This window comes from Scyliorhinus canicula, chromosome 15, assembly GCF_902713615.1.
Source record: "Scyliorhinus canicula chromosome 15, sScyCan1.1, whole genome shotgun sequence".
Lineage (NCBI taxonomy): Eukaryota > Metazoa > Chordata > Chondrichthyes > Carcharhiniformes > Scyliorhinidae > Scyliorhinus > Scyliorhinus canicula.
This window is the reverse complement of record NC_052160.1, coordinates 128,309,535-128,321,815: the sequence shown is the minus strand read 5'-3', so window position 1 is coordinate 128,321,815 and position 12,281 is coordinate 128,309,535. Positions and strand designations below refer to the sequence as shown.

Below are 12,281 nucleotides of genomic sequence, written 5' to 3'. Positions count from 1 at the left end.
TTTTAAGTAATCTCCCCTCTCTAGATCTGTAATTTCCTTCAGTCCTCAGGCACAAAGTGTCTAGTTACACCTCCATAACATTGAACTACATCCCTGCATCAGCTTATTGGCCACGAAGCCCATATCCAATTCCTGCCTCTAATCTTGACTATTCCAACACAGTCCTGACTGGCCTTCCCAAGTTCAATTTGCTGTCAACTTCAGGCCATCCAAAACTCAATTTCCTGTGTCCCAACTGGCCTTCACGCACGGTTCACATGCTTAGATGTACGTGGGCTCTCATAAGATAGGTGGCAGAAGGTGTAGAGGTGACTTGTGGAAGAACGTTTTTGTGCAGAGGGCAGTGGGAGTCTGGAATTTGCTGCCGAGTTGGTGAAGAAGGCAGAGTACCTAAACACTTTTAAAAGGGTTAACCTGTACCTTAAGCGCTCTAAGCTACAGGGCTATGTACCAGGTGCAGGAAGGAGGCATTAGAAAGGGCACCTCGGTGTCCTAGGGTTGGCATGGACTAGGTGGGCCGAATGGCCTCATTCTGTGCTGTACCCTTTCTATGATAAGAAATAGGAACAAGAGTAGACCATCTGGCCCATCAAGCCAGCTCTGCCATTCAATGAGATTGTGGCTAATCTGATTGTGACCGTACCTCAATTGTCCTGCCTGCCCCTCCCCATAATCCTTGACTGCCATATTGATTAAAAATCTATCTAACTCAGCCTTGAATATATTCAGTGACCCTATCTCCACTACTCTGTTGAAGAGGATTCCAAAGGCTAATTACCCTTCAAGACAAAAGTTCTCTTCATCTCCGTCTTAAATGGGAGATCCCGTATCTTTAAATCGTCCAGCTGGCCTCGGGTGTTTTTGCTTCACACAAGCCTTTTCCCGCCCATCCTCATCTCGTATCCAATCAGCATATCCTTCTGTATTTTTCTCCTTCATGCACTTCTCTATCTTAATTGTAGCTACACTATTCACCTCACCACTTCCTATGGTAGCGAATTCCACTTTTTGGGTAAAGAAATTCTCCTGAATTTCCTATTCCATTTATTAATTAATGTCTTACTTTTATGGCTCCCAGTTTTGAAGTCCCCTACACGAAACATTTTTCTGCGTATACACTAGCAAGCACTCTAACAACAACCCGCAAATGCCCACGCTTACTGATGACGTGCATATACATCTTTGTGTGCACACTATAACATTTCTCCCCCCCCCCCCCCCTTAATTTTGATCCCCCTTTTACATTCTGTAATCCAAACATTCATACATAATGACTCTCATGTCTCAGCTGCACTCAGTCTTTCAGGAGCTTTGCAACTACACTGTCACCTGCGAGTACCCCTGGTGTCTCCATTGACATTGGTGAGTCTTGCCCTAATGGAGCTGCGTTTGAGGGCGCAGGAGTGGGTTGGTGTCTGTGAATGAATGTCCCTAACCCTCCTGGGGCAGAAACCACTAGATGCCCCTGTTCATCAGGCACCATTTTCTGTTGGGTTTCTACAGTAGCATTCCCTTTTGCCCGTGTGGTCTGGAAGCTTGGTTGTTCACCTTGGCACTGACGAATGCGATCGTGGCGCCTGTGGATGACTCTTCCATAAATTACTCCAGGCAGCCAGCATTGGTTACTGCCGAAACTTCTCTTACAGATGCAGTTATTTGATTTGAAATCTCTCTCCCCATGATTTGTGGTCATGTCTCTCTTTCTGCATTTCCTGTCTCCTCCCCACTCTCACTTTGACATCCGGATGAAGCAGCTCCAGGTGAGATTTTGGACAGGCCCCTTCGCCTGTCATCCTTTTTTCAATGTCTGCACAGCTCTCTCTGCTAAACCATTTGAGGTGGGATGAAAAGGAGCAGTGCGCACCTTGCGTTTTCCATTTCTCTGCACAATCTCCTGGAACAAGTCACTTGTAAACGTTGTGCCATAATCGGAGATGAGGGAATCCGGTAAGCAATGAGTGGCAAAAACTTGGCGCAGTTTCTCTATCATAGTAGGAGCATGTTGGGTGCTTCCAGTGCTTCCAACCACTTAAGAGGGTGTGTACATTCACCCTGTCTGCGTGGGTTTCACCACCACAACCCAAAAGATGTGTAGGTTAAGTGGATTGGCCACACTAAATTGGAAAAAACAAATTATCGCGTACTCTAAATTGAAAAAAAAGAGGGCGCTCCAGAATTATTAGAAACATCCAACCCATGAAAGGCCCTGCAATGTCCATGTGAAGCCTGGACCAGGGACGGTCAGGGCACTCCCATGGATGTAGTTATGCCGGTGGCGCCATCTTTTGGTCAATCTGACACAGAACAGGATTTTACCTTTTTCTCAAAGTCCTGATCCATGCTGGGCCATCAGACATATGACGTTTGATCCGGGAGGCACTGGGGTGAGCCTTATGATCTCATCCAAGACCTGTGAATGCCCAAGGGGTGGGACGACCACTCTGGACCCCAAAGAATGCACACTTAGTTCAGCTTTCCGTCTTGCAAATGGTCTCAGATCGTCATCCGCTATAACAGGAGGCCAATCCTGCATAATGAATCTTTTCAGCTGAGACGTGACGGGGTCGTGGTCTGTCCACTATTTGATTTGCTTTGCATTCACAGGAGAATTTGAAAGTCTCGAGCAAGAAAATTCCCGTTGGAGGAAACAGTGTTGTGGTGGGCATTCTGGTAACGGAAAATGACTCAGTGGGTCTACGTTTGCATTGTCCTTCGTGGCATAAGGCACTGTCCTAAGTTTGAAAAAGCGAGGTATAGCCTGAAGGTGTACAAACACCTTCACTGTAGTGCCCCACAATTTGCCCAGTTCGTCTTTGAAAACCTCCGGAAATTTCTAAATAACATCCTCTGTCACCCGTGTGTGCTTTTTATCACCGCAGTTTAACTAGATTTTACTGAGCCAGTCATGCCCTACCAGACTAGGCCCATTCCCTTCTACTACCAGCAGCCGTGTTCTTGCTTATTTATTGTTGTATGCTATGTCCCAAGAAATAAATAATAAATGGTATGTACTCTCTGGTGTACCTCCATAGTTTGATCTCTGTCTGAGTGAGGGTGGGTACTTGCTTAGAGTACCAAGTTTTTCTGTAGATCTCCTCACTACTGACAGATACAGAGGCTTCCATGTCCACCTCCATCTTTTTTTCCACCGACCTCCACTGTAGTATAGATTGGCTCGCACATGCCTCACTCACATTGATCATGTTGTAGGAGCACTCCTCTTCCTGCCCTGTGCTACCCAGGTGGTGCGCAGCTGACTGAGACTTCTTTGAACTTGAGTTTGCCTGCGCAGCCTTTCACTTGCTCTCAGCACCCCTGCACTTTCTATCCAAATTTCCCTTTTTGTCGCAATTGTGACAGACAGCATCAGGAATTTGCAGTTATTTGCATAGTATGCTCCTCACACCTGAAACAATACACCCATTAGTTTGCTGTCTCCTTGCTCATTTGATGCACTGCAGCCCCCTGTGCCCCACCATTTTGAATATCTTTGGCATTGTTTGCAGCCATTTCCATTCCTTGAGAAATTTCCAGGGATTTCTTGAAAGTCAGTGTGGCTTCTCCGAGCAGGCGGCGCTGTATGCTGCCCTCAATGCCACAGACTTATCTGCCCGGATTATGTTCTTTAACACGACCCCAACTCTCAGTGCTGAGAGAGTTGACATAATTCAGCAGCAAAGTTAGCTACTGACTTTCCTGCCTTACAAAAATGACTATGGAATTTAAAACTTTGGACAATCACTGAGGGTTTAGGATTGTGGTGACCCTGAGCGAATGCAACTAAATCCCCAAATGAAATGCCCGCCCAGTTTCTGTGGTATTGCTAAATTCCCAGTTTCTGTGGTATTGCTAAATTCCTCATTAGCTGATCAGTTTGTGCACACACACACACACACACACACACACACACACACACACGAGAATTGATCACTGTTTATCTTCATCTGAAGTCCATTCGCCAAGTTCAGTCCAGTCCTCGGCCCCTCCACAAACTCACTGACCGATCTCGAGCATAGCCATGGTGCCGCTGACTTATTTTTCATTGGCTTACTTTCATAGCTGTGGGTCAGCGCCCACTTCACTGCCGCACACGTGACAAACCAGCTCAAACTAACTGTATAAAATATACAGTGCAGCAGGTGCGCACAATCTGGCAGCAGTGATGAACAGGTCCTTCAACCAGCCTTCATGAACTACAACAGCAACTTGGGCATTACCGTGCTTACTGATGATGTCACGCTTTTACTAATGACGTCAGATACCTTTATATACATATTAGTGGACACAGTATAACAGGTTAGCGTTACTTTGTGCAGTGTATGCTCTGGTTGATTTTGAACTTCTGTAGCTCCTCTTACTGAGATCGAACTCTGCATAGACCCAGGATCACACTGAGCAATCTGGCTGCCGAGCTGAAGGGAAGCTTTAGCTTTGAGGAATTTTTAATATGTGGGAAATGTGTAATTGAATCTTATTTATTTATTGAATATAAATTTCAAAAATGTGAAAAGTGTGATATAACTGAGAAGCTCACCTGGTCTTCGTGTCCCTCCTTATCCCTCCTGATATTTGACAGGTAATTTCTATGGAACGCCAAAGCCTCCCGCAGAGCCCGGTCCCTTTCAGCAGGATGTAGTGGATCAGGTTGTTCTGGACGATGGCTCAGAAGAGGCACAAAGGAAACGAACAACATCTGTGAGCATGATGCAGCGAGTTGACACCATGGTCCCAGATGAAGAGGAAGATGACGAAAGGCCCACTGCCAATGGGACCGGTTGCCCAGGTGAGGGAGAGTGGAATCACAGATGTACTTTCACATCGTTTTGGCTCCGCCCAGTCTGTATCATTTGCTCTGCTCGCACTCTTGTTTGGAATGTTATGCAGTAATCCATCTCTAAGGGAACTAAAACTGATGCTCATCTTTTGCCAGGGTTTCCTTTAAGAACAAAGCAAGGTGAGAAAAGCAATTAGTTAAAGTAGCTGCAGTCACCATATCCTGCAGCCAGAACTGAAGGCATTATTCCACATGAGCTGATCTAAGATCTTGTACAAAGCCACTCCATCATCCTTTTTGTTTTATATTGCCCCAGCTTCGCATCCTAGTATTTCATTGTGCATTTACAGATAATGGCCTGAACAGACTTGGATTATCTGTCTGTCTGGATTAGCAAAAATCTATTATGGTCAAATGAAAATACTCAGACTTGTACAAATTGTCCCACATGGTTTTCACTTACTGATATAAATAATGTAATAGGGTTAACTGATTCTACAGGACCAGGGCCCAGCCACACGGATGCGGTGGCAGAATTCAGGTACTTGGATCCGGTTACCAGGGAAGATTTGGTCGAGCCGTTGCCAAGCAATTGGGAGATGGCCTACACTGACAGTGGGATGATTTACTTCATCGAGTGAGTATCCATCTCCAAACATGTAGGGTTGTTTGTAAAACTGAAAAATAAATTGTCTTGTTTTCCCCAGCATTCAGCAACAACAGCTTGCATTTGTCTAGCATCTTTAACATAGAAAGACATTCAAACTATTTCACAGGAGCGCCATCAGAAGACAATTGAACTGAACCACATTAGGAGATGTTAGGACAGGAAACGTTTCAAGAAGATGAGGGAGGGAATTCAGACTGAGGTGATGGGTTCTGAAATTCATAGTGAACACAATTCCATTTCACAAGGTTTTCTTAAATAAGTCTGTTTGTAGCACTCACAAAATTACCTGGGCAGCACAGTGGTGCAGTGATTAGCACTGCTGCCTCACGGCGCCGAGGTCCCAGGTTCAGCCCCAGCTCTGGGTCACTGTCCCTGTGGAGTTTGCACACTCTCCCTGTGTTTGCGTGGGTTTTGCCCCCACAGCCCAAAAGATGTGCAGGGTAGGTGGATTGGCCACACTAAATTGCCCCTTAATTGGAAAAAATGAATTGAGTACTCTAAATTTATTTTAAAACACCCTAAAAAGGATAGGAAAGAACTTGTGTTAATATAGTGGCTTTCACTGCCTCAGGGCACCACAAAATATAGCAAATCATTACTGTAGTGTAGTGACTGTTGTGGGAAATGCGGCAGCCCATTTGTGCACTGCAAGCTCCCAAGTTCAGTTGCACCCAATGTACCCAAGGAGTGGGGTGAAAACCAGACTTGACCATCATTGAAAATGTGCCAAAGGTGCCCAGCCTTTTCCGAGTTCTAGTGTTTGCACCGCCGTATCATCGCTATGCCGCCGCCGCCGCCCCCCACCCCCTCCAGCCCTCAGTCCTATACCATCATTATATCTTGCAGTAATCTTAACCTTTCTTTCCCCAATCCTGCCCCATTTCATTCCTCTGCCACCAACCCACTCACCTCCTGTAGTACCTTGTTATCTTTTGTATTGTAGTAATCGTTCTTTCCTTTCACAGTCACAATACTAAGACAACTACATGGCTGGACCCTCGTCTCGCTAAGAAAGCGAAACCCCCAGAGGAATGTGGCGAAGGTGGTAAGTAGTAATGCCACAATTTTCTCTTTCAAAATAAGTATTTTCAACCAAAGATGCAAATGTGTTTCCACTTAGTTAATGTGCAGTTCAGTGCAATTTGGCACCCGGGATCACACACTATCTCAATGCAGTGCAGAGTGAAAGATACATGTGTGGTGGCCCCACCCCACTCACCTTTTCAGACTATCCAAAATGGTGTAACCTGTTGGTTTGGGATGAGGGGAGGTGTGGGAAGTATGAATAATGGTCAGTGTTTCTATGTTCTATGTTGTGCGTGTGGCCTGCTTTGGTAACCTGCTGCAGCTGTGTTACAAGTGTGCATTTACAGGTGTTTACACAGAAATCCCTCGATGTAACAGGAAACTGAAAAAACTGAATACTGTAAACCTGACATTCAGACTAGAATGCTGAATGTACAGAGCAGGCCTGTCAGCATCTGTAGTAGTGCTGAGATTGGTTATCACTAGTGTGTAACTTTATCAGAAGAGCAGCACAAAGGTTGTAGCCTACACCGTCCAAAGGTGTGTGGAGAAGTTAGCTTTTGGATGGGTTAAATTTTCTGAAGCCTGAAGTTCTAAATGTGTCATCGTGGTTAAGGCAGATCAATTGAAGCAATCACAATTGGAAGCTCTATCTTATTAACCTTTTGCTTTATGTCAGATTCTGCAGGTAATTTATTGAATATTGCTTTAAAAATCTGAATGTAGGCAGCTCTGTTCTATTGTTATTGACCAACAACACCTCACTTTACATGCCGTAGATCAGTTGGCCCAAGTGGCCTTTATCCATGCTATTTATAGTACCAGGATAGGAAGAGAAGCCAATGACAGATGCTCAGACTACAATTGGACAACTAAGTGTATGAAAATTCCTCATTTTAAAGTAAAAGACATGAAGGGTTTGAACCACCTGCTCTGTGGAGAGAAGTGAAATGGGGAGTGGCTATGTAGCTTGGAGGGGGCTGGCTGTTCTTTTAGAGCATGGAAGTGGTCCACATCATGAGATGGGGTTTGTCTATACCCAGCAAAGAATAACCTTGCCATGAGTTTATGACAACATGTGCTCATTTTGATCGATGCCATATCCTTTGTGTCCATTGGTCTCAGCTTGTATCCTTCAGAAAACATTGTCTCACGCAGGCTGTTTGCAAGTTTATCTGCAGCTGGCAGACTGCAAAACCCTCTCTTGTGCAGACCTCTACTCAAGTTAACAAACAGAACCTCTGTTGCCCGGAAAGTCTGATATTAGCTGAGAGCATCAGCGGCAGTCATTTGATTGAGGGGTTCTAACAGCACCCCATACCAGCAGAGGGAAACCTGGGTCTAGAGAATTCTGGATGCCCTGGGACACTGTCTTGTCCCTTCTCATTTTGTATTGGCTTCCAAATACACGTAAAATATAACCCATGACTTGGTTAGAGGTGTCGCAATAACATTCTGACCGTGCGTCAGCGGCTATTTTGCTGCTGAATGAGACAGTTGTACGATTGGCACAAGGTGTCATGTCGAGAATCATGGATATGTGTAATGTTTACACGGTGAGATTTCACTGAGGCACCTGAAACCAGGCTCCCAAGTCACGAGGGTAAAGTTCAAGCAGCTAATGACCTGCGGGTGAACACTGAGATTACATCACAGCCTGAAGCTGCTCCCTCGTATCTATTTTCTTCCTTTTCCCACCAGTTTTCTCTCTTCCTTTCCTGAAGGAGCTGACTCCTTGCTGGAGCAAGGTTCCACGGGCACCGGTTGCCCTCCAGTACCTCGCCCAAGTGGCCAGTCTACATCCATGAGCCTATACGGTGAGTGTCGGCAGCCTTTTCAACTCTAGAGTCTTTGTAGACCAGTCCATCCTGATTTTGTCCCAACACCCGCCCTAGGTTGCGGGGTGGGGCTGGTGCACGGTGGTGGTGCGACCATCTGGGAGGTGAGAGCTACCTGGGCACAGTGTGGGATATCGAACCAACAGATTTCCTGGTCTGAATTTGCTACCTTGATATCAAATGGCCAATATATATATATCTATAACTTTATTTCTGGTAATGACATTCTATAGCACTTTTCATAACATTAGGTCATCCTGTAGTGCTTTGCAGTTAAGTAGTTCTGAAATGCTGTCACTGTTATAATGGTAAAGAAATATAGTTTTAAGTTGAGGTATTTGCAGTGACTAATGGACCCAGTTTCTTCTTTTGATTTTTTTTTTTATTGATTCATTTATGGGATATGGCCTTGAGGCTGGGCCAGCATTTCTTACCCATCTCTACTTGCCCTTGAGAAGGTGGTGGTGAGCTGCCTCCTTGAACCGCTGCAGTCCTTGTGGTGTAGGTACACCCACAGTGCTGTCAGGGAGGGAGTTCCAGGAATTTGATTCACAGACAGTGAAGGAACGGCTATATATTTACAAATCAGCGATGGTAATGCCACTGAAAATTAAGGGGTGATTTAGATTTTCTCTTGTTGTAGATGGTCATTGCCTGGTTCTTGTGCGGCACAAAATGTTACTTGTGACTTGTCAGCCCAAGTCTGGGTATTGTCCAGGTCTTGTTGAATTTGGGTATGGACTACTTCAGTATCTGACGAATCGCGATTGAATATTGAATATTGTTCAATCGTCAGTGATCATCCCCACTTCTGACCTTATGATGGAAGGAAGGTCATTGATGGAATAGCTGAAGATGGTTGGGAGGAGAACACTTCCCTGAGGCACTCCTGCAATGATGTCCTGGAACTGAGTCGACAACTGACATGGCACTCAAACTGGAATGTAGATGACAGAGAGTTTAGGGATTGGGAGTGGAAATTGCAAGAAGTTAATCCAAGTCATTGTAAATGAGCAGAGAATATTCTATGTGTGAAATCTGTAATACACCAGAATGGCAGAAGTGTTATGAATTGAAAGAATGAAAGAAGTTATGTTTGTATAACCTTTCACGATTTTGAGACATCCTGGTTCAGTTGAATTTTCAAGACTCCACTCAATAGATTTTTGTTGGGTAAATTTATTGAGGAACGTAGGGAGAAGGCGGTAATTTAAGTTGAGGTATTGATTAGCCAGTACCAAATAGAAGGAAGAAGTCTTACAACACCAGGTTAAAGTCCAACAGGTTTGTTTGGAGTCACTAGCTTTCGGAGCGCAGCTCCTTCATCAGGTGAGTACCTGTGCTCCGAAAGCTAGTGACTCCAAACAAACCTGTTGGACTTTAACCTGGTGTAAGACTTCTTACTGTGCCCACCCCAGTCCAACGCCGACATCTCCACATCATGGCTATCATAAATAGAATGATGGAATAGGCTTGGGGCAGATAGTTACTGTTGAGGCATAGTTACTTATGTAGAGAGATGCAGCAAACAGTACAAAATACTCAAAGGGTTATACAGTATCAGCGCAGATAGGATGTTTCCAGGGGGGCACTTTCAAAATAAAGGGGATGCTACTTGGGACTGAGATGAGATTTTTTATTCTGCATGTTGTGAATCTTTTGAACTCTCCATCTCAGAGGACTGTGGATGCTCAGTCATTCAGTATGGTTAAAGCAAAGATTGACAGATTTCTAAATGCCATCGATCTAAAGGAATATGGCGATGGTGTAGGCAAAAGGCATTGAAGCAGATGATTATCCATGATTGTATTGAATGGCGGAGCAGATTCGATGGGTTAAAAGGCCTACTCCTCCCCCTATGTTCCAATTTGCAGAAAAATATTCCATAAACCGCAACGGGATAAATTGCCAGTTAATCTGTTTTTTGCGCTGTTGGTTGAAGGATAAATAGTGGGCAGCACGATAGCACAGTGGTTAGCACTGTTGCTTCACTGCTCCAGGGTCCCGGGTACGATTCCCGCCTAGGGTCATTGTCTGCGCGGAGTCTGCACGTGTTTGCATGGGTTTCCTCCGGGTGCTCCGGTTTCCTCCTGCAAGTCCCGAAAGACGTGCTGTTAGGTAATTTGGACATTCTGAATTCTCCCTCAGTATACCCAACCAGGCGTCGGAATGTGGCGCCTAGGGGATTTTCGCAAGTAACTTCATTGCAGTGTTAATCTAAGCCTACTTGTGGCAATAAAGATTATTATTATTATTAGTGGTCAGGACACTGGCAAGAACTCCCTTGCTCTTCAGGTAGTGTTATGGAATCTTTCATCCTACTTTGAACATTCAGGCGAGGTCTCTGTTTAACATCCCTTGAAAGAGATTGAACCTCTGACAGTGCAGTACTCCCTCAGTACTGTGATGATATCTCGGCCTTGATAATGCACCAAAACCTCGGCGTGAACCCATGACCTGGTTCAAGTGACGGTGGCATCTCTTGTATAACCTGGATAAGTACAGAGCAGCACAAACTTTCATGACCTTGTTACAGAGATTACAGGAATACAGTCGTCACACCCTGCAGGACTAAATTCAGTATGTTGGGTGCAGGGGATTCAGCAAGAATGAAGTAATAAAAAAAAATGTACACTTAGCACTTCTTGCTGAAAGCTTTTAGAGTGCTTGAAATAATTAATTTTACAGTGACAGGATAAAAGCAAATGCAAACTCTCTATGCCAGTAAACTTCAATGAGATGAATGAGCAGTCAATTTATTTTTGTTTTTGTGTTTTGAGTGAAGTGTTGGCTCATACACCAGGAGCACTCCACGCTCTTTAAGTAGACTGCCATGGGATCTTTGGCATCTATCTGGGCTTCCAAAAAGTTGGGACCTTAGTTTCACATCTCCTGTCGGAACACTAATGTTCGTTATCCAATCCATAGACCGTCCTTCCCCCGAGAATAGAGTAATGTCAATTGAGCCAAGCTGGGATTGAGGAGAGGTGACTGTGTTCAAAATAATTTGGAAATTCAAGAAGCTGAACTGATGCAGACACCAGATGAAATAGTTTAGATTGAGCTATGCTGGTGAGGGCTGAATGGTAGTGGACAGTCAAACAACTCACTGGAGGAGCCAGCTCCACAAATATCCCTATCCGAAATGCTAGGGTGCCCAGGATATCAGTGCAAAAGATCAGGTTCATGCATTTGCGACACTCTTCAGCCAGAACTGCTGAGTGGATGATCCATTTTGTCCTCCTCTCGACCCTAGCATCGCAGATGTCAATCGTCAGTCAATTCGATTTGCTTCACGGATCTGTGCTCCAGGACTGCTTCGTCCTGAGCCAAACTGTTCCAGTACAGTTATAACACTGACATCCACCTGCCAATGTGGAAAATTGACCCGGTATGTCCTATACGCAAAAAGCAGTCCACTCTCAATCATCAGTAAAGTGATGGAAGGGATGATTTTTAAAAAATAAAGAAATTTAGAGTACCCAATAATTTTTTTTCCAATTAAGGGGCAATTTAGCGTATCCAATCCACTTAACCTGCTCATCTTTGGGTTGTGGAGGTGAAACCCACCCAGACACGGGGAGAATGTGCAAACTCCACACGGACAGTGACCCAGGGCCGGGATTCAAACCCGGATACTCAGCACCTTAGGCAGCCGTGCTAACCACTGCACCACATGCCTCCCTTGTGCTGGAAGGGATCATGATAGACTTCATCCTATGGTCTTAAAAGAAGTGGCTAATAAGAGGGTTGTTGCAGCAGTTACATTTTCCAAAATTCACTAGATTCCGGGAAGGTCCCGTTAGATTGGAAGATGCAAATGTAACTCCGTTATTCAGGAAGAGGGAGAGACAGCACGTGGGAAACTGTAGGTCAATTACCTTTACATCTGTTAAAGTGATAATGTGAGCAGCTATTAAAGAAGCTATAACAGGGCACTGGATAAGTTCACGGTAATCAGGCACAGTCAATA

General features: G+C 44.8%; 1 protein-coding gene across 5 annotated transcripts in view; it reads left to right on the top strand.

Moving 5' to 3' along the window:
* magi3a (membrane associated guanylate kinase, WW and PDZ domain containing 3a) overlaps positions 1 to 12,281 on the top strand; it is a 127,604-nt gene that overhangs the window by 70,642 nt on the left and 44,681 nt on the right. For 4 of the 5 annotated variants that reach the window (XM_038821100.1, XM_038821099.1, XM_038821103.1 and 1 more), the window contains exons 4-7: positions 4,577 to 4,783; positions 5,276 to 5,411; positions 6,410 to 6,489; positions 8,195 to 8,287. In XM_038821100.1, the coding sequence (XP_038677028.1) occupies positions 4,577 to 4,783; positions 5,276 to 5,411; positions 6,410 to 6,489; positions 8,195 to 8,287 (516 nt within the window). The remainder of the gene's footprint in view (positions 1 to 4,576; positions 4,784 to 5,275; positions 5,412 to 6,409; positions 6,490 to 8,194; positions 8,288 to 12,281) is intronic. The other variant, XM_038821101.1, reaches the window with a different exon arrangement.